The sequence below is a fragment of the Vicugna pacos genome, chromosome 11 (genome assembly GCF_048564905.1).
Source record: "Vicugna pacos chromosome 11, VicPac4, whole genome shotgun sequence".
Classification (NCBI taxonomy): Eukaryota; Metazoa; Chordata; class Mammalia; order Artiodactyla; family Camelidae; genus Vicugna; species Vicugna pacos.
Window position 1 is genome coordinate 30,162,153 of NC_132997.1, and position 19,608 is coordinate 30,181,760.

A 19,608-nucleotide genomic window follows, 5' to 3' on the forward strand; every position below is an offset into this window, starting at 1 on the left:
AAAATTAAGGTAACTTACAGAGACAAAGTTTGTAAATAAGACAAAGGACTCAGAATAAGCTCAGTGGTTAGCTCTTAGTGAGAAATTCTATTTTGTTATATTTATTTAAAAACTTTCCCTAAGGCTTTCTGTTTCATATTTAACGTATAAATTTAACTATTTTAATAGGAATATTTTTAATAAAAAAAGATGTAAGCTAACTTTTTAAAACTGAGGTATAACTGACATCCATTATCGTGAGGTAACTTCTGTTGCTGTACTGGCATCTCTTTCTTGAACCAAGTGGCTGTAACTGAAACAGTACTGCCACCTGGTGGCTTTCTGACTTCATAGTTTTTAAGGGTAAAGAAAACATTGCAAGATGAGTTCAACAAATACTAAAATAATTCATGATCCATGATGTGCCATGTAGTCCTACCAGAATTGTGTGCTGTTCATTAAATAAAAAATAATAGAAACTACTAGTAAGTTATTTTTCAGTGTCATTTTGTATTATTAAAAGTGACCTCTTAAAATGTACCACTTGTAGAAATTATTCTACTAGGTCAGAGAGTGATAAAGACCGTGCCAAATTTAAATCAATAGCATAATGTATTCATCCTTGGTCACCTGCTCATTGTCTATTAAAAGATAAATCATTAACTTGTACCAAATGGCAAAAAATTCCTTCAAAGTGGTGTGGAAGCAGGTGGGTGGGTTTGAAAAGCGAGTGCTCTGGAACCAAGGGCCAATGCTCACGTCAGAACTGGCCCTGGGGACACTCAGACGCTCCTGAGAACGCCCAACGATTAGGTCATGACTCCTGCGTCTCGTTGGCTGGCATGATTTGCCGAAGCTCGGGGGTGGCAGCACCCAGGGTTGGAACGTGGGCTCCATCCCGGGCGGGACTCTAGGTGGGTCTCAGCCGTCCTCCTCCTTACTGTGGGTGTGACTTCGGGTCAGTCACCGTCCCCAGTCTGGGTGTCAGCTGCGTCTCGTGTAAAGTACACCTGCTGCCCAGAACGGCTGGGAGGGCGATGTGAGGTCATCTGGGTCGAGTGCTCACCACACTGCCTGCGCGCTGCCAAGAGCTCAAGAAACGAGGGTGCGTCGGGGAGAAGGCTGTCCACCTGCAGCCGCAGCCCAAGCCCAGCTGCTCTAACTCGGGTTCTGGGACGAACTCCCGGGTCTGGCTGCAGCTGCCACATAGGCTCAGGTGGTTGTGAAGACGGAACTTCTCAGAAAATACTTTATTCGGAAAGTGGAAATCAAGCTTCAATGATATATTTTCATGTATCTTTTTAGATGAAGAAATCAAAAGTGAAGCCTTGATTCTATTTCCTGTGGGACACAGTGTGGCCTGGCTGCCCTGAAGCCATCCCCCAGCCGGACGGCGGCAAGTGCGCCTCCGGCAGCCCCTCCCCTGCGGCGATGCCGGCCTGCCTTGCCCTGGTCCCCAGGCCCTCTCCTCCGCCCACCCGGCTAGGCCCCACCTCCTCCCGCAGGCCTCAGCTTAATCTGCGCCTGGATAGGTCTTCCCTGATGTGTCTCTCTTAAGTAGCCTCAAACCTGATAGCCCCTGTCTCGGGACCGTTTGCTACCTTCATGGAACTTGTCACAATTTGTATCCACTCATTTCACTGTGTATCCTCAGCATCTGCTTCCTCACAGGGCTGGGAGTTTGGTTACCACGCCCCCGGCCTAACACAGCCTGAGCTTGGCGCACAGTAATTCCTCAATAAGTATTTGATGAACAAACAAATGAAAAACAGGTCCCTTTGTGCGAAGGGCACATGCTATCTCCATGGCCTAACCCACCTGGAGAGGTTTCTGAGAGAGCCGGAGGGTTATGCGAAGCCCCTGGCAGAAAGCCTGCAGCATGACGGGTATGCAGTATTTTACCGTCTGTCTGGTGAAATCTGGGCTCCTCGTCTTGGATCAGAGCCTGCTGGCACGTAGCTGCACTGAGTCCGTTCACTCCTTCTCGTGACTCAGCTCAGACTGGTCGCTCCAGCCAGCCTGCTCCTTGCTACACTAGTTTCCAATTCGGCAGCCCTCTGACGTCGTTTTGTTCGGTGAAATACTTCCCACCTCTTACAAATCCAGGACACCTTATAGCTCAGGGTTAAATTTCACATGAAGACATTCCACAAAATGTTTCTTATGAACCTGACCCACAGTTCCCCTAGTTTGTGAAAATCATATAGTAGAATACCCAAACCTGTCACTTGGTATATTCTGAGAGCTCTGTCTTAATCTTATAACCTGTCATATTGGCTTATATTTTTCTCTAGTCATCCTAATTTCTTTTGAAACCCTATGATTTAATTTAGGTATTAGCTTTATATTAGCCACCTAATTTAAATAATTCCTTGAGGATTCCCTTTATAATACGTAGGCCTGATGGACTAAATTATAGGTTCAGTTCCCTGATGGAATACACATTCTGCATAAACGTCTACATGTTCAGATTTCCTCTAAACCCAAACATTAATTTTCAACAATTATTTCTATGGGAAATGGATTTTGTATGAAAGCAGTATATAGGAAAAAATATCTAACTTTGGCAAAGATTCCTACATTATTATACAGTGAATTTTATCTATAGTTTTCTGTAATCTTCTTCAGAAACTACAATAATAATTAAACTTAAAATTGTCACTAAAGTTAGTAAGCATTTACCAAAAGTGTGTCCTACCTCTGTCCCGAGACCCACGTGGAGATTTTCCCATGGATGTTCTTTTTTCCCTGGGGCTGCTGTAAGTAGGTGAGTACTAAATGCTGCCACTTGCTTGGGAGGAAAATATTCTCCTGTGATTCAACCTGCGCTAGTAAAACAGCTTTCGCATCATCATTTGAATCCATGCACACACTACACAAAAAAAGAAAAGGTACAGGCTGAAAGCATGAAATTTCTGATCTCAGTATTTAACATGCATAACAAATGTAATGTTAGAAATTTAAGTGAAATTAAAAAGCAGTTCTATTTTTAAACCAACTTGAAAAGCCAGCAGGTCTTTGTTTTACACCATAATTTCTTTAGCTATTTCATTACACTGTTACTTTCCCTCATGAACTAAAAAATAGATTTGGCTCATTTGCTGGTGTTAACAATTTGGGCAATAATTTTCAGAACTCAATTTGCAAAAAAAATTTTCTTCTTATTACATATATAGTCATTGCCCTTTTAGAAATTACAGTTTAATATCTGGTTCATACAAAAATTAATATATATTATACATAAGTGTCTAGATGCTATGATATATTGTTGCTCTAACCTACTTTGAGGGATTATGGAGAGAATTAAGATATAATTTACATAAAGCACTCTGTAACTTTTACAGAGCATAGATCCCCAAGTAATATATTTATTTATTTAAAATTTTATAAAAACAGTATCATACTATTTATACCAATACAAATGGAAGATTGTATCTATACTGGTTAACAAAGGAGATGGTGAAAAAAGACAAGATAGCAAGGAGAATCTAAGCTTATTAGATAATGACTATTAAATATATAATCTGCATGAAAAAGTGATCTGATACCAACAACATTGTAAGACCATCCTATCAGATAATATCTAATAGGATATTTCCATAGATAAGAGGTCCGTAAATATTTAATCTAAAATGCAGTTGAAAATTAACATAATCTATTTTAGAGTCTAAGCATAGATTTTTAGATAGAATAATATATTGTTACAAAGATTATATGAACAGCTGTATCTCTTTTAACAGGAATTTTCTTTCAGCTCTAATGATCTTTATTATGCGATGTCACTGTTATGTCTCTTACATAAATTATTTAAATACATGACCTATTTGTGGGGAGTGGAGGAGAATCATTACCGAAAGATAAAAGAGCCACTGGGGGGATCAGCCCACACTTGGATCATCAGCGCTTTGGATCCCAGTGAAATCAGATGAACACAGCCATCTTCTAGGAGTCTTTCCCCAGGATTCGTGCACTCTGCACCTTCCGGTCTGTTGTCCTCTATGACAAAGGATGTTAGAATGGTCAGTGAAGCAGCTGATAAAAACTGAGTGCACAAGTGACTTTAAAAGAATATAAAGCACAGTTGTTCATGTAGTAAACTATTTACCTGGAATGTCTGAACCTGACCTGGTCCAAGCAACATTTCCAAAGTTTAGATGTTAACTCCAAAAAAAAAGCACGAGGAGTGAAAACAGTAACTGATTGCATTAAAAATTAAAGTGTTTTAAAATGTATGATAGCTGAAGGCTAGCTGCGGGAATGAACTGACTGCGGTGATGTCACTGCAGGGACCTGTTACCATCTGTGCCATGATTCTTTGATTAGACGGGGCCACTGTGACATCACGGACCCTGGCCCAGAGAGCACACCCTCGTCACATGCCTTGTGCTACCAAAAATCTCTGTAATTATGATAGCATGAGTTTAAAAATTGATCATACTAAAATTCCTTTTAGAAAAATTGTGGTTTGAATATATTCTTTGTTTAGACTCCCTGAGGAGTGGTCTCTGAATATAACTGCTAAGTAGTTCTGAAACCAGCATGTTTCTCTAAGGTAAACGCTCTAGCTTTGGGCCATCTGGCTATTGATCCTGACTCCCCTTTCTCACCACTTAAAACCCAGCACTGCCTGAATACTCACCTCTGCCTACTCCTGTGATTCATGGCCTCAGGTAAAGCTACCTTAGTTAAGATGTACCAAAATGTAAAACGCGGGTCCAAGCGTACAGACTTGTAGAGAAGGTAATCGCTATCCATTATCAGACTGCATGTATATAGATCGCCATTTTTCAACAGGTATAACCGCCACCAATTTTTAAGAACACCACCCCCTGGCAATAGTCTTTTAAAAGAAGAGTTAAATTCATTGATTACTTTGAGGACTAAGATATAAGATATAAGATATACAGAGAACTCATATCTGATGTGATATTAAAAAGTGTTTCCTAGTGAATAAATGAGAACAAACTTAAGCATATGATGGATTAATCCTAAATAAAGTTCTTAAATCACAAAAAAAATTAAAAAAATAAAAAATAAAAAATGTTTCTATATCAAACCTGAGCTTGTACTAATAAAAGGCTAGAACAAAACCCAGTGCATACCCAGGAACTCAGAGTAGTAATATTATAAATATTTCTCTTTTTTTAGGTTTATTTATTTATTTAAAAAAATTATTTACTTTAATGGAGGTCTTGGGGATTAAACCCAGCACCTTGTGCATGCTAAGCATGTGCTCTACCACTGAGCTATATCTTCCCCCTATATATTTCTTAAGTTAGTGCTCGCGACAATCTTGAGAGGTAAACATTATATATCCTCATTCCGAGGGTGACAGAATTGAGGTGCTGAGGTTAATAACTTGCTCATTGGCCCACAGCTGGTTTAGTGGCAAAGGATGTGTTATCACTGTAATATTTTCTTCATCTCGCTCTTCAAAAATTTCTGTATGTAGACTACTTTTAAATGTTCTTTTCAAATGTCGATACAAAATCATCTTTCTGAATTTTTTAATATACCTTTACAATAAGAAATATTTTAAATGTTCCCAATACTTTTCTCAGGTCATTGTGTATGTTTATTCATTTTATAAGAAATGCTTTATATCATCACTGTTTCCACTTAAAACATGAGAGAGAGATCTGCAGTGTATGGTGTGGTGGTGACATTTAAACTCTGGAGTTAAATACAGGTGGGTTTAAATCCCTTTCCATTACTTACCAGAGACATAAACTGGTCTAACATCTGCAAATACGGACAGTATGAGCACTCACTTGACTGAACTGCTGTGAAGATTAAAAATATATATAGAGGGGGAGGGTAGAGCTCAGTGGTAGCGCACGTGCTTAGCATGCATGAGGTCCTGGGTTCAATTCCCAGTCCCTCTGTTAAAGAAAAAAATAAAAAGTACAGAGAAAGACCTGAGCAAAGTGACGCAACACAGAAAGCATATCGTTCAGAGCTGTCAGTTCTTAGGTGGCAAAATTCAATTTTAAAAAAAATGTTGTAACCACCTGACACGTTACAAGTTATCTGCTAAAGTTTTTGAAAATGTTTGGCTTCCTAGGCTAACCCGTCAAAGTACGTAAGCAAACCATGCTGGTAACTTGGGAACATGTCTGGGGAACGCAGAAGCAGAGCTCCAGCTGTGGCTATCAGGTGGCATTTCCCAGCCTTCGCTCTTGACTGCCACTAAGGTCTTCCTCTCCAGCTCTAGGTCGGTGGTGGAGGACCTCCCCTGGGAGCCAGACACTAGCGAAGGCCCCATGTCCTGAGAGGAGCTCAGTGGGTGTGCAAGCTTTGTGGGATGAAGAGCCATTGAGGCCAGCACCTCCTATAATCACAACCCCCTAAACATCTGCCATGTCCAGCCATTTGCTCATCCCATGGATCCTAAGAATTGGCCTACCCACTTCACTTCCCACCACCAGAAACTGCCTTTAGCCAGCACGTTCACTGTGCACAGCAGGTTCACAGCAGCATGGTGGTGATTCCATCCACCGTAGCAAGGACTGGACTGAAACTTATCCTAACTCTGGAGGATGGCTGATGCGTATAAACCTGTGACAGGAAGGTGAGGGGCACAGAGGTGACACACAGCATGAGGAGGAGAGCCTGAGCTACAGACGGAGAGATGAAAGGCGGGGACTGCCAGGGGCTGGCCGCCAGGCAGCAGAGGACAGACAAGCGGCTGTAGGGTTTTATCCTTTCCTTTTCAAACATCAGGAGCCACCTTAACCCAGTGGTGGGACCAGGAAAGAGGGAGGAGGTGGGGCTGGTGGTCACCCTCACCTGCACCCCTACACAAGGCAAGAGTGCAGGAGAAAAGGGACTTTTCAAGGCTGTCTGCCGTTACTAAGGCTTCCCGTGAGAAACGCGTGGAGCGTAAGAGCATCGCATCTCAGTGCTCAACCAAAGCTGCGGTCGGCAAGTCCTAGCGCAGTGCACGACGCCGTCCATACCTGTTCCCTCCACACTGCTGCTGCGTAGCATTAAGGATCTGTTTCTTTTCTTTGTCTTCTTCCCTTTCTCTGCAGTGCTCACTGCTTCATGGAGACACTCCACATTAAACCACAGTGAGACGCTGAAGCCTTCCGCCAGGTGCGGCCAGCAGTTCTGCCCCAGCAGCGGCAGGTGGATGGGGGCGACGTGCCAGGAGGAAAGCAGCTGCTGGGGAAAGCCCTCCCTGCCGGCCTCTCTCCTGCGCCGTGAAATGCGTGCCCTTCTCAACAGCCCCATGGCCTTACTGCTGAGAACCCCAGCACACTTCTGTGATGAAACACCGTTGCTTAAATTCGGAGTATGCAGTAAAGGGAAGGTCAGGTACTGCAAAGGACTCATAGTAACGTCACTTTCAACAATTTTCAGAATGCCCAGAAGGAGAATTTCCTAGACAAAAAGAAAACCAAACAAAACTTTACAACCATCTTACAAAGTACATAATAATCTTGAAAGCCAGGTCATAAGTGAAAATACAAACACACATAGACATATCAGCCCGTTTAAATACCACCCCGTCTACCACATCACTGACATGTTCTTTTTGTGTGTGTAGTTAAGATAAAATATGAAACAGAGATTTCAGTCTGAAAATATATACTCTCTTGTGGTTAACTGGTTTTAGATTTAGATGCTTTTATGGCATAAACCTGAAAGTTACAAGTTGGTTTTAAGTAGGAGAAATCAAACACAGTTACACCACGGATCATCTCCACCAAAGAAAGACATTTACTTCCGAGTAGGCTACAGTCACTTCTCTGGTCTGTTTTTAAACAAGGGCTGGAACCAGAGACCCTGCAGATCCCCCAGACTTCTGAGTGGTATTTATACCATGACTGTCTTCATAAAACAGAGCGCTCAGTTACTTTCCAGCTTATTTTACATAACTTTTCCCTAATCAAATGAATTTTCTTTCATCTCTGTTTGGTAAACTAAAATAAGATTTTTAGGTTTTATTTATGATTACAAGTTTTTGGTGAAACTGAAATGTAGAATGTCAAAAGGAGATGAAGAAACAATCCTTTAATTAAAGGGAAAAGCAATGACTGAGGAGATTAACCTAGTACAATGCCCTACCCCGGCCTAAAATGACGTCTAATGCTGATTATTACAATGAGAGAAGAACTCAGAAAAACAGGACAGAAACACTCCATAAATTACAGTCGCCCTCAACCGTCTGTCCTGGAGGTCTGGCCCTCCTGCCGCACAGGCTCCCTCAGGTCCGCAAGGCTGCAGAGAGGGTGGAACGGGCGGGGCTCAGGAACGCCCAACTCTGCTTTGAAGCAAGGTGCGCCCAGGTTTCCTGTTTTATTTGCTTATGATTCTAGTCAAGATTTCATTATAAATGGGGTTCTCAGCGAAGAATGCTCAGTCATTAAGTTACACAATGGAGAAGTGATAAAAGATGAGTGAAGAGTGGTTCATTTTCTAAAAAGAATGGCCAATCCTCAAAATGGTTATAATTAAGTTACCATTAGTAACTAAAATTTAGCATTTCTTAAGCACAAAGACTTGGGGTGGGAAGGGGTAAAGGGACTATGACCCTAACAACATGGCTAGTTAGCCAGAACAGTAGTGAAATGATTAAAACACGTGCAAATGATAAAATAATTGAGAACTTCACACACAATAACGTGGACTTGATCGTACAATAATCACATTAAAAGAGGGAGCTTAGTGGTTTCTAAATAATGAAAAAACATTCTATTAAGTATCAGTGAAAACGTTTAAGTATTGCATATTTACTGTACAAGGAGATTTCTCCAGAAATACTCTCAAGAGAAGGATTAGCTCTTCTGAACAAGTTCTTGAGCTCATCAAAGATATCAAAAGATCCACCAATACTCTCTGGCATGCTAAATTAGAGAAAGAGAGAGAGGAAAAAATTTAAAGCCAATACACAGTAATTAAAGGGACCGAATAAACAATTTCGCTGAAAGACATCAAATACTACTGTCACATCTTAAATGGATTATAAATAATCGAATAACCCAAAAATTTGCTAAAGAAATAGCAATATGATTAAATGCAGACCAAGTAATCAACTAACAAAAAACAACAACATTATTTTCTTTAACACTGGTTAGCTCCAAGTAAAATAAACATATTATTTAAGGAAATGTACATTAATACAGTATTTCTTCTTTTTTAAATTTATTTTTTATTTTTTTCTTTCTGGGGGGAGATAATTAGGTTTTGTTTATTTTTTCATGGAGGTCCTGGATATTGAACCCAGGACCTTGTGCACGCTAAGGCGGCACTCTACCACAGAGCTACACCCTTCCCCCTCATTAATACAGTGTTTCTTAAATAAGTTGACACTATTAGGTACCATGAAATAGTCTGCTATTCCTCATCTTGAAAATGTTTAATTTATGACTATAACTTTCTGAATACAAAATTAGATGACATAAATAAAAGTAGATATATTAAAGATTATGAAAACATTTAAATATCACAAACTGTTAGTTTGAACGCTTTCTGTATTCTTTCAGGGGTTTAGCATGAAATATAACTGGTAGCACACAATTTATAAAAATGTTTAGAGTAAAATAATAACTAATACTTGTAGCATACATTACAGGGATCAAAGTACATTTACATGCATTATCTCAGCTGACCCTAATAAAAAAATCCTACAGATTATGTATTATCTGCATTTTGGACATGACACAAATTTCCTGATGTGAAACCAGAGAACAGAGGCTGTGTTTAAGCAACATTTGCTGCAGAAGTGGAGGAAATGATGCAGCAGTGTAACAGCACATATGCCTGGAAAGACACCTGCCATGAGACCACAGCATAGCATGCGCTTTATCCTGTAAGTTACAGGAATCTGCTCAAGGTTTAGAGTAAGAAGGTATATGATCAACATAAAGTGTATGTGCTTGGATTTTTTTTTTTTTCAGTTCAAAACTGACAGGTTCCAGTTCAAAATGTGGGAACAGAAATATATATACACACTCACACACACACATATATATTTGCCTCTGTCTACTACGGAAAAGTCACTGAACTAAAGGAACAGAACTACAGAAAGAAAGAAACCTGTAACAGGGGAAGAAAAGTAGGGGAGGCAGTAGACACAGGGAGCACGCCAAGTGAGAGATGTAAAGATATTTCCTGAAGATGGAAGAAGAGATGGATAAAAGAAAAGGCCGCAGCCTGGAATCCCTGTGAATTACAAAGGGGCTCAGAGGAACGGACAGCAGTCTGCCCAGAGTGTGGAGAGGCGGTAAGAAGGGAGCTGCAGACACAGGACCGATAAAAGGTCTGTCTGTGAACACCTCCCTCTCTCCTGGATTCTGAGCAGAGAGCAGAGAGCAGAGAGAGCTCACCTCTTCCTTTATGCCCCAAACCTCTTCTCTAAAGAAACTGAATGGATGGCCAGGCAAAAGCTGAGATGTGCGGTGGGATGTTAGCACCAGGGCTACCAGGCATGGCTGGAAAGGCTGCAGACGGGCCAAGCCGCCTAACCAGGGGGAAAGGCGGGAACAGAATTCAAACCTGAACGCCACTCACCAGGCCCTGCATCCAGGCATCGCGCTGTGCTGCCTGGATAAGGGGGTGCCTTCCGAGCACGAAGACGCTCTTCACTAGCCAAGCCCTATGTGTGGAGGGTGGATTTTTCTAACATACACAAAATGCCACATGGGTAACAGTGGCCCTGAAGTCCCCCAGAAAGTAAAGCTCTCTTCGTTATGGTACTTGGGGAGCCCCTGTCACCCACTGGCACACCCACACAGAGCTTCCCAGCAGAATGCAGGTCAAAAAGAAAGACAGGTTGACTTTTAAAAACATTTGGGGAAGCCTCCAACAGCTTTCTTAAATAGAAATGGGCAAAAAAAGATTCACAAAATTCTCAAGAATCAGCAATACAGAAGAGAGAAAATCAAAGATATAAAAAAAAACAGATTGATAAACTGAATGCAGAAGAAATGAGATAATTCAGGGGAGGGAAGAACCCTGTGAAACGCCCACTCCTATGCCCAGACACATGCACACGTACACGTACACACGACGGATTCCACCCTCCCGTGAAAGTGGGACAACCGGAAAGCAACCGAACAAGAAGGGGCTCTTAAAGACCAAAAGGCAATTGCCAACCTTAGAAAATAAATAAAAGGTTGGAAGAGAACTGAAGAGATCTCCCAGAACACAGCACAGAAGAGCACAGACAATGTGAGGAGCGAGGAGACATACACAAAGTCAATTCAAGAAGGCCCAGGATTATAATTAGATGTAAGAAAACGGGAGCAGAGAACACGAAGAGGAGAAAATTACTCTTAAGAATAATAAATCTTTGTGAACAGAGGCTGGACCTTCCTAGATGTGATACCAAAAGCATGGCAACAAAAGCAAAAGCAGGTAAGCTGGACTTCATCAAAACAAAACATTCATAACTCAAAGTGCACCACCAAGAAAGTGAGAAGACAGGACAAACAACAGGAGAAGGGATTTGCAAACCATGTATTTGACAAGGGGCTTTTATCTAGAATATATTAAAACTCTTACAACTCAATAATGAAAAACACAAATCATCCAATTTTAAAATGAGTGAAGGACTGGATAGAAATTCCTCCAAAGAAATCCAATGAAGATACACAAATGGCCAACTGGCACATGAAAATATGCTTAATATCATTAGCCATCAGGAAAACAAGCCAAAGTCACAAAGAGATATCACTTCACACCCACAAGGATGGATGCAATCAACAAGACAAGTAAGTATCGGCAAGGATGTGACGAGAGCAGAGCCCTCATGCCCTGCTGCGGGGGTGTGAAACGGTGCAGTCACTCCGGAAACCAGTCCGGCACTTTCTCAAATGGTTAAAGTAACCATATGACCCCAAAGAAATGAAAATATATCCAAATAAAAACTTGTACATGAGTGTTCACAGTAGCATCATTCATAAGAGAAAAAAAATGAAACCAAAATGTCTAAATGTCCTTCAACTGACAGATAAATAAAACACTGAATACTATTCAGTGAAAGAAAGAACGGAGAAAGAAAGAAAGAAAGAAAGAGAGGAAGGGAGGGAGGGAGGAGAAGAGTAACTTTATAGGGAGGAAATCTAACAAACAGTCCTCAATTCAGGCGACCAAGGTCCACAGTAACAGTCATCAGTCGTGCTGGAAGTATGTGCCCCTGATATGACGTGATGAAAATGGCACTTCACTTCTATACAGACCTTACTCCCAAAAGCCGCACTGCAGTGTAATCATGACTTTTTGACAAAGGTGACAAAGAAAAAGGGGAAAAAGATTGTTTTTTCAACAAATGGTGCTGGGAAAATTGGAAATCCACATGCAAAACAATGAAGCGGATCCTTACTTAACACCATATAAAAAATGAACTCAAGATGAATCAAAGACCTAAAATTATAAAAACTCTTAGACGAAAACTCAGGAGAAAAGCTTCATGACATTGGATTTGGTAGTGATTTTGTGGATATAACACTAAAGGTACAGGCGACAAAATTAAGCAATACACAAACTGGACTTCATCAAAATTTAAAACTTTTGTGTATCAAAGGACTCTATCAACAGAGTAAAACGGCAACCCACAGAATGGGAGAGAATATTTGCAAATCATAACTTGATGAGGGATTAATATCCCGAATACATAAAGAACTCCTAAAACTCAACAACAACAAAAGAAACACTCTGACTTTAAAAAGGATAAAGGATCTGAATAGACATTTCTCCAAAGTAGATACACAAACGGCAGATAAGTACACGAAAAGATGCTCAACATCACTAATCATTACGGAAATGAAAACCAAAACCACAGCGAGACACCATAATGAGAAAAACATCAGACAGATTCCCAAAGAGGGGTGTTCTGCGGTATGATCAGTCCTCCCCAAGACTCTGAAGGTCATCAAACAAGGAAAGTCTAAGACGTTGTCACAGTCAAGAGAAATCTGAGGAGACATGACAACTGAACGCAATGTGTGTCCTGGATAAGATCTGCTTAAATAGAAAAAGGATATCAGGTAAACACTAAGGCAACGTGAATAAACTATGGACTTCAGTTAATAATAATGTATCCATATAAGTTCATTAATTGCAGCAAATGTATTATAATAATATTAATCAGGGAACTCTCTGTACTATCTGCTCAATCTCTCTGTAAAGCTAAAGCTGTTCTAAAAAATAAAGTCTATTAATAAACAAATTAAAAAGCAATCCACACGAAACCAAAAATAAAATGAAACAAATGATTTTTAAAACCCTGAAATATTGATACATGCTACAACATGGATGAAAACACTATGCTAAGTGAAAGGAACATGTCACAAAACCCCCCCATTCCGCGTCTATGCAATACCCAGGACAGGTAAATCTGTAAGACGGGGACTAGATGAGTAACTGCCAGGGGCTGGGGAGTGTGTGTGTGGGGAAGTTAACAGGAAATAGGGAGTGGCTGCTACAGGGTATGGGGTTTCTTTTGGGGTGACGAAAATGTTCTAAAATGGACAACTCTGAATCTGCTAAAAAACACCGAACTGTATACTTCAAATGGGCAAACTGTATAGTACATGAATTACACCTCAATTATATCGCAAATATATCTCAAGTATATGAATTATATCTCAATAAAGCTGTTATTAAAAGACAATGGAATAGAATTTCTCAAAGCTGAGCTGGAACTAAGTCTTCAGATCACAAAGGTCCACTAAGTGCCTAGCACAGTGAATAAAAATATGCCCATACGCTAAGTAAATAAGTGGGAAAGAAAGGAAAGCTTTCCTTATACTAAAATCCCAATTAATCAATGAAGGCAGAATGATGGGAAGAGAAAATCACTATTTGGCAAACACCACAGCAGTGACCACTGACGTCAAGAATCACCTATGAACGCTAAAATCAGTGGGTTAAAGTAGGACGACAAAAGGGTATTAACGCAGTCTCAAGTTATCTCCCCACGAGATACTTACTAACTAGAAAGAGAACATATAACTTTACAATGGAGACACCTGGCAAGATGCCGCGTTAGCCAAGTGATCAAAGTCGCGGTCACCAGCAATAAGACGCAGGCATCACAACTTCAAGACAAGGTGCACTGAAGAAGGCAGACCCCACGTCCGAGCTGTGCCTGCCCCAATGATAACCTGAACTTAGTCATAAGGAGACGTCCGACAAGCCCAAGCTAGCCTTTTGTGATGTTAGCCTTAATCCCAATTAAAAGATAGGTTTCTCCAATTAAAATCTAGGTTTCTACACGGGGTGTGTCATATAATCATATTATACATTCATCATGAATTTCTCAAAAGTCTGTGAAAGGACAGAGCAGAGAGTAGGTGTGCAGTCGATATCTGATAAAGCAGCAACAGTGCTCAGACTGCGTTCCAGTCCCCGCAATGCCACCTCTATGTGCACAGCCCTGAACAACTCATTCAATCCCTTGGAATCTAGATTTTCCTCCCATGAACTTGATACTTATACTCTTATACTGCACTGGTGGTTCTGAGAAACAAGAGAGAATGCACATAAAGCTACCATGAAACCGCAGAGCACGGTGCCAACGGGAGTCATTACTGTCAACTCTTCATTTCACACAACAATAAATAGTTTCAAAGCTATTGTTTAAAACTAACAGTTTCAACGCACCTTGAAAATCAGAATCAGCCTGTGTTAAAATACTCAAGAACCCTCCTAAAAGAGTTTTCACAGTTCCCTGAAGATTCAAAAACAAAACATTAGAAATTACATTTCTGACCTCATGAAAGCATGAAGCAACTGCAATGTCACAGTAAGTTACTCGATAGCCTACCATATATACATATATATATATTTAAAAATAAGCGGAAAGAATGCTAGATGTAGGATTACACATAATTTTCATTTTACTTTTCATACTGTTTTGTTTTCTGATTTTTTAAAAATAATGACCATAAGTTAAAATTAAATGCAATTTAAAAAACGTTACCCATTCTCAGAACCATACTAGAATTCTTATTAGTTAGCCAATTACAACATTAATTTTTATGCTACTTCGGAGAACTACAGAAATAGAAGACTTTAGAATTTCCACTTACAGGTAAAAAACATACCTTAAGGTACTATAAAAGACATAATAATTTTCAGACAAGTTGGGTTATATTTAAAAGGAAATGAGTACTTGGGGTATGAGCGTGATGGATACTGGTCACATTTAACTAAGTACATCTTTTACCTGCTGCATGAGTAGGAAAACGTTCTTTTCTTTCTGCCTGATGATTTTCAAAAAACTCTCAAACACGTGGGCAAGCACATCAAGTTTGGCTTTACCAGCAGAGAGCAAATTTAATTCCAGCATACAAATCTCGGGATAAATTATTTCCCCTTGAGTGAGGTTTTCAAGTAAGTCATTAGGACTGCTTGATGCACTGAAACTTTCTGCTTCAGGCTTTAAGTCCACCCCTAAAAGGGGAAAAGAAAAAACTTATTTTTATTTCCCAAACGGTGAATAAATATGTCAAATCTCACTCATCATTTAGAAGATCTAGTGGCAAAAGTGCTATTTATAAGAAGGTCTCATAAAACCTTTTCCTACTACCTGGCTTTTGATTACAGTAAGTATTATCAAGAATCAAGTCTTACGATATTTGAGTACTCAATGAATGAGTAGCCCTAAAAGCAACTTTGATCTTCAACAGAGCCACAAATATTATCAACAGTCATTTTAATGGACATGTAATACAGATTTAACACACTCCTTTGACAAAAATGGAAAAAAAATACTATCTCAAACTTTCTGACCCCAAAATACCTAAATCACAGGGTAGTTCATTTGCCTGCCCATACCCCTGTGAAAATAGTAGGTTTGGCTATTGGTTGCACGAATTTTATACTTTGCCTTCTTCATAAGGGAGAAACAGACACTGTCTACCTGAAAATTACATTTTGGAAAATTTAACTGTTACACCCTTTAAAGAAGCCGCTATACTCTAGAACAAAACGTTCACATAGGAAACAAATTTATAAAGAAATTTATAGATTCTTTAAAATTCAGATCTAGTAAGCAAGCTTATAAAAAGGAGGAAAACTGCCATTATAAAATCATGTCTGTACTATGATAAAACCAATATCATTAAACCAGTATTTTTTCAAAAGCACCTGCTCAGGAGGTAGGGGGAAAGGTGAACTGCAGGAAGGTGGTCGAAAGGCACACACTTCCAGTTATAAGACACACGAGCACGAGGGATGTATTGCGCACGGTGACTACAACCGCCACTGCCGCTCAACACACAGGAAAGTTACGAGAGGAGATTCTCATTACCAGGAGAGGTTTTCTCTTTTTCTTTTAAATTGTTATCTGTATGAGATGAGGGATGTTAACCCACTGTGGCAAACATTTGACAATATATGTAAACCTAACCATCATGCTGTACATCTTAAACTTACAAGTGATGTAGGTCAACTATTTCTCAATAAAACTGGAAAAAATAGTTTGTTTAATAAATCAAGTGACTGATACGAATATATACGTGTGACTTTCAGTTTGTGGCTGTTTCTTTGTTCTTTTCACCTCTTTATGGTAAAAAAAAAAAAAACCAAAAAAACCCAAAGAACAAACGAAAAACACCTGCTGTGGGTCCATCAAGCCCTGTAAGTAGGACGTTGGTGATTACTCCCACTCACTCGGTGGGAGAGAGCAGGCAGACCTGAGGACGGTGAAGTGCTATACGCTCAGTGAAGACCCAGGGCGCTGGCACAGTCACAGGCCAGCACAGAAGCAGGTGGGGCCTTCCCAGAACCCTCCTGGCTCTGATCAGTCCACACGTTCCATTCTACCCAGATTATGCCCAGAAACAAAGGGTCATAGCAACTGTAGTTTCATCCTAAGGACAAGCTGGGCCGCGTGAACTAAAAGGAAATCTGTGCTGCAGCCTCCCCGGATGCCACAAGACGTCTGCCTTCCTCGTAGTATTTATTCTTTGTAGCAGACTGCCTGCAGTGCGCCCCCCCCCCCCCCCCCCCCCCGTCAGTGTTTGTCTGGACAGACCTTTCTTATTTAGGCCTCAGTGTAAACATATCTTCAGAGGGGCCTTCTCTGACCGCCCGGGTGCTGTCAGACCACCTTGCTTTGTTTCTTCATATGCTTATTTCTGATACTTACTGTCTTTTCCTCTAGAGTATCTATGAAAGCAGGGACTTCCTCTACCCTGTATTCTTAGGCACTCAGTCAACCGTGGTGATAACAAAATACATTTTTGTTTTAAATTGCCTCCAAGGATGCCAGAATGTGTTGTCAAGATCAAAGCGAACGATGATGCAATGCATTTTTTAATGTAAGGCAATACAAGAGCCTAACTTGCTAATTAATAAGCCGATTTGCAAATCCAATCTCAAGAACTTCAGTGATACTTTACCATCATCTCGGGTTTCACTGTCCTCAGGGTTACTCTCACTGTCTGCTTCATAACCTTCTTCTTCCACCAACAATTTAAGACCACAACACTGAGAATCCTCGGCTTCTTCTGAAAAATCACCGGGCTGGGATGACAATTCTTCTTCAGACTGGTGACTCTGTAAGATCAGTGTAATTGAAAGGCAAAAGTTGCAATGTTTGTTCACTTTTATTAATAAAGTATTTATTACCCAAAAGTCATTTTAAGGACAGCTTCAGTATTTCCATTAAGAAAAAAAAATCTTAGGAATTGATATTAACCATTGCACATGATGAAATTCACACAGTGTAATTTTCCAGAATCTCTCAGACAACTTAACACCTCAAAAAATAGGTGTCCTAACAGATTAAGCTATAGATCATTTCAGTTTTACTGAAAAATAAGTCTAAGAAATTTCATTTCAGTACTATAATAGGAAATGAGTAAAACCCACAATTAGATAGAACTAGTCTTCTTACAACTTAATTACCTCTTAATTATACTTCTTGTAACTTAGTAAATATATCTTATTTTTACATGTTTGTTCATAGAAAAAGACTTTTTTCATAGGATTTTAATAAATAGTATGTTTCATAAACTAGATAACTGGAGAAGACGCGAAAAATTTTCGAGGAGATTAGTTCTAAGATTTCAGAATGCAATTGTCTACACAAACACCTCCAGAAATTCCAGCATTAACTCCCTGTGCAATATCCCACGGCAGGAAAGTTTTCTTTTCTTACAAAAACACTACTAATATCTCCACTTTAGAAAATGCCCTTGAAGAAACCCAGAGCACTCAGTCACTGCAACATTAATAAAAGGTAGAATACCTTTTTAAAAATAGGTATGGTAGGTATTTTAACATTTTAGGTAAGTGTTTTAACGTTTTTCAGGTAACCAACTGAAACCAAGTCAATAACATGATGAAGGCATTGTAGTTATCTCAGTAAGTTTTTAAGTTACGACAAGCAGTAATAAAAAATATTATGGCAGAAGATTATAAAATGTCATATGTATGTCTAGACAAGGAATTAAAAGAGGAGTTACATAAAGGACAGGTGACAATTAACTAAATGTAAAAGAAACACGTAAGGAGGAGAAAATTAATGAAGTATGTGTCACAGTTTCAGGAAAAAAATTAAAATAGTTCTCTTAGAAAAAAATGTCCTGGGCCCCACTCCCAGAGCCCTCCTCCTTGTGACCGATGCGAGTCAAGTGTGCCATCCTATAGTAACCTAGTATGAAAAGGAATATAAGTATTCATATGGATGACTGCAACATACTGCTGTGCACCAGACACTGACACATTACAAAGTGACTACACTCTAATGAAAAAAATTCACTGTTCTAAGTCTTAAAAAAAAAAGAAAAAAATAAAAAATGTTAACACGAGCTGAAAAACCATGATAGCCATTTTTCTATGCAAGAACTAGTCATTTTCATGTTGAATGATTTAAAATGAAAGTGAGTAGAGAGCTTTGGAAATATTACCTGTACCAGCAGGGGATCAGATACGACATCGGGAGTCATCACCATCCCTGAATTAGCACTTAGTAAGCTATCAGTTATGCGTAAGACTTATCAAATAATAATTTCCATCTTACTAGAAGTAATTCCTGGTAAATTTACAGGTGAGATAAGGAGAAGCATGTCAGACTGCTCTCCTGTTTGTGTGAGACAGGCACTCAGTAAACAATGCTCATCCCAGAGGATGGAGACAGGACCCGTCCAACTCACTGGACCAAATCCTGGCCCATGTGTTTTTACCACATCCATTGGTGTCTTATTCCCACCCCACACACTTCTGCCTCTGCGAGTCACACCCAAACAATACCACCATGTGTCATTCATACCTTGTCAGTCATGGCATCACTGGGTTCAAAATCTGCTGAATGATCCCCCAGAGCAACTCGAAGCAGGGCATCAAATAAAGGCTTTGCTAATTCTGTTTCAACCACCTTGGACAGGGAAAGACGGTCCTTCATTTCAAGCAATATATTTTCCACTGACAAGTTCTAAGGTAAAATAAAAGAGACTAAGAATATGAATAACATGCTTTTAGAAAAAAGTTAAACAGTGACAAAATAAATGATAAATACTTACTTAACAAGTAGAAAGCTAGTCCATTTATTTGCAGTTGATATGAAATGAAAATGACTATAAATAGCTTTTACACACATGCTGTTACAATTAATAATAACATTTTAACCTGTCAAATGCTTTACTCATCTTCTTTGGTTTTGAATTTCAA

At 39.7% G+C, this 19,608-nt stretch overlaps 1 protein-coding gene and 1 long non-coding RNA gene across 7 annotated transcripts in view; one reads left to right on the forward strand and one right to left on the reverse strand.

The window, feature by feature from the left end:
* Nucleotides 1-19,608, reverse strand: part of LYST (lysosomal trafficking regulator) — a 149,188-nt gene that overhangs the window by 90,022 nt on the left and 39,558 nt on the right. For all 6 annotated transcript variants that reach the window (XR_012077287.1, XR_012077288.1, XM_072971018.1 and 3 more), the window contains 8 exons: nt 19,211-19,372; nt 17,337-17,493; nt 15,158-15,384; nt 14,593-14,659; nt 8,722-8,831; nt 6,939-7,365; nt 3,831-3,975; nt 2,678-2,851 (listed from right to left, as the gene is read on the reverse strand). Coding sequence is in view for 4 of the 6 variants with exons in the window: in XM_072971018.1 (XP_072827119.1) it covers nt 2,678-2,851; nt 3,831-3,975; nt 6,939-7,365; nt 8,722-8,831; nt 14,593-14,659; nt 15,158-15,384; nt 17,337-17,493; nt 19,211-19,372 (1,469 nt within the window). In the remaining 2 variants the exon portion in view is untranslated. The remainder of the gene's footprint in view (nt 1-2,677; nt 2,852-3,830; nt 3,976-6,938; nt 7,366-8,721; nt 8,832-14,592; nt 14,660-15,157; nt 15,385-17,336; nt 17,494-19,210; nt 19,373-19,608) is intronic.
* Nucleotides 4,347-7,590, forward strand: LOC140699253 (uncharacterized). The gene is made up of 2 exons (XR_012077289.1): nt 4,347-4,649; nt 7,014-7,590. It is a non-coding gene; the product is annotated as an uncharacterized lncRNA (long non-coding RNA).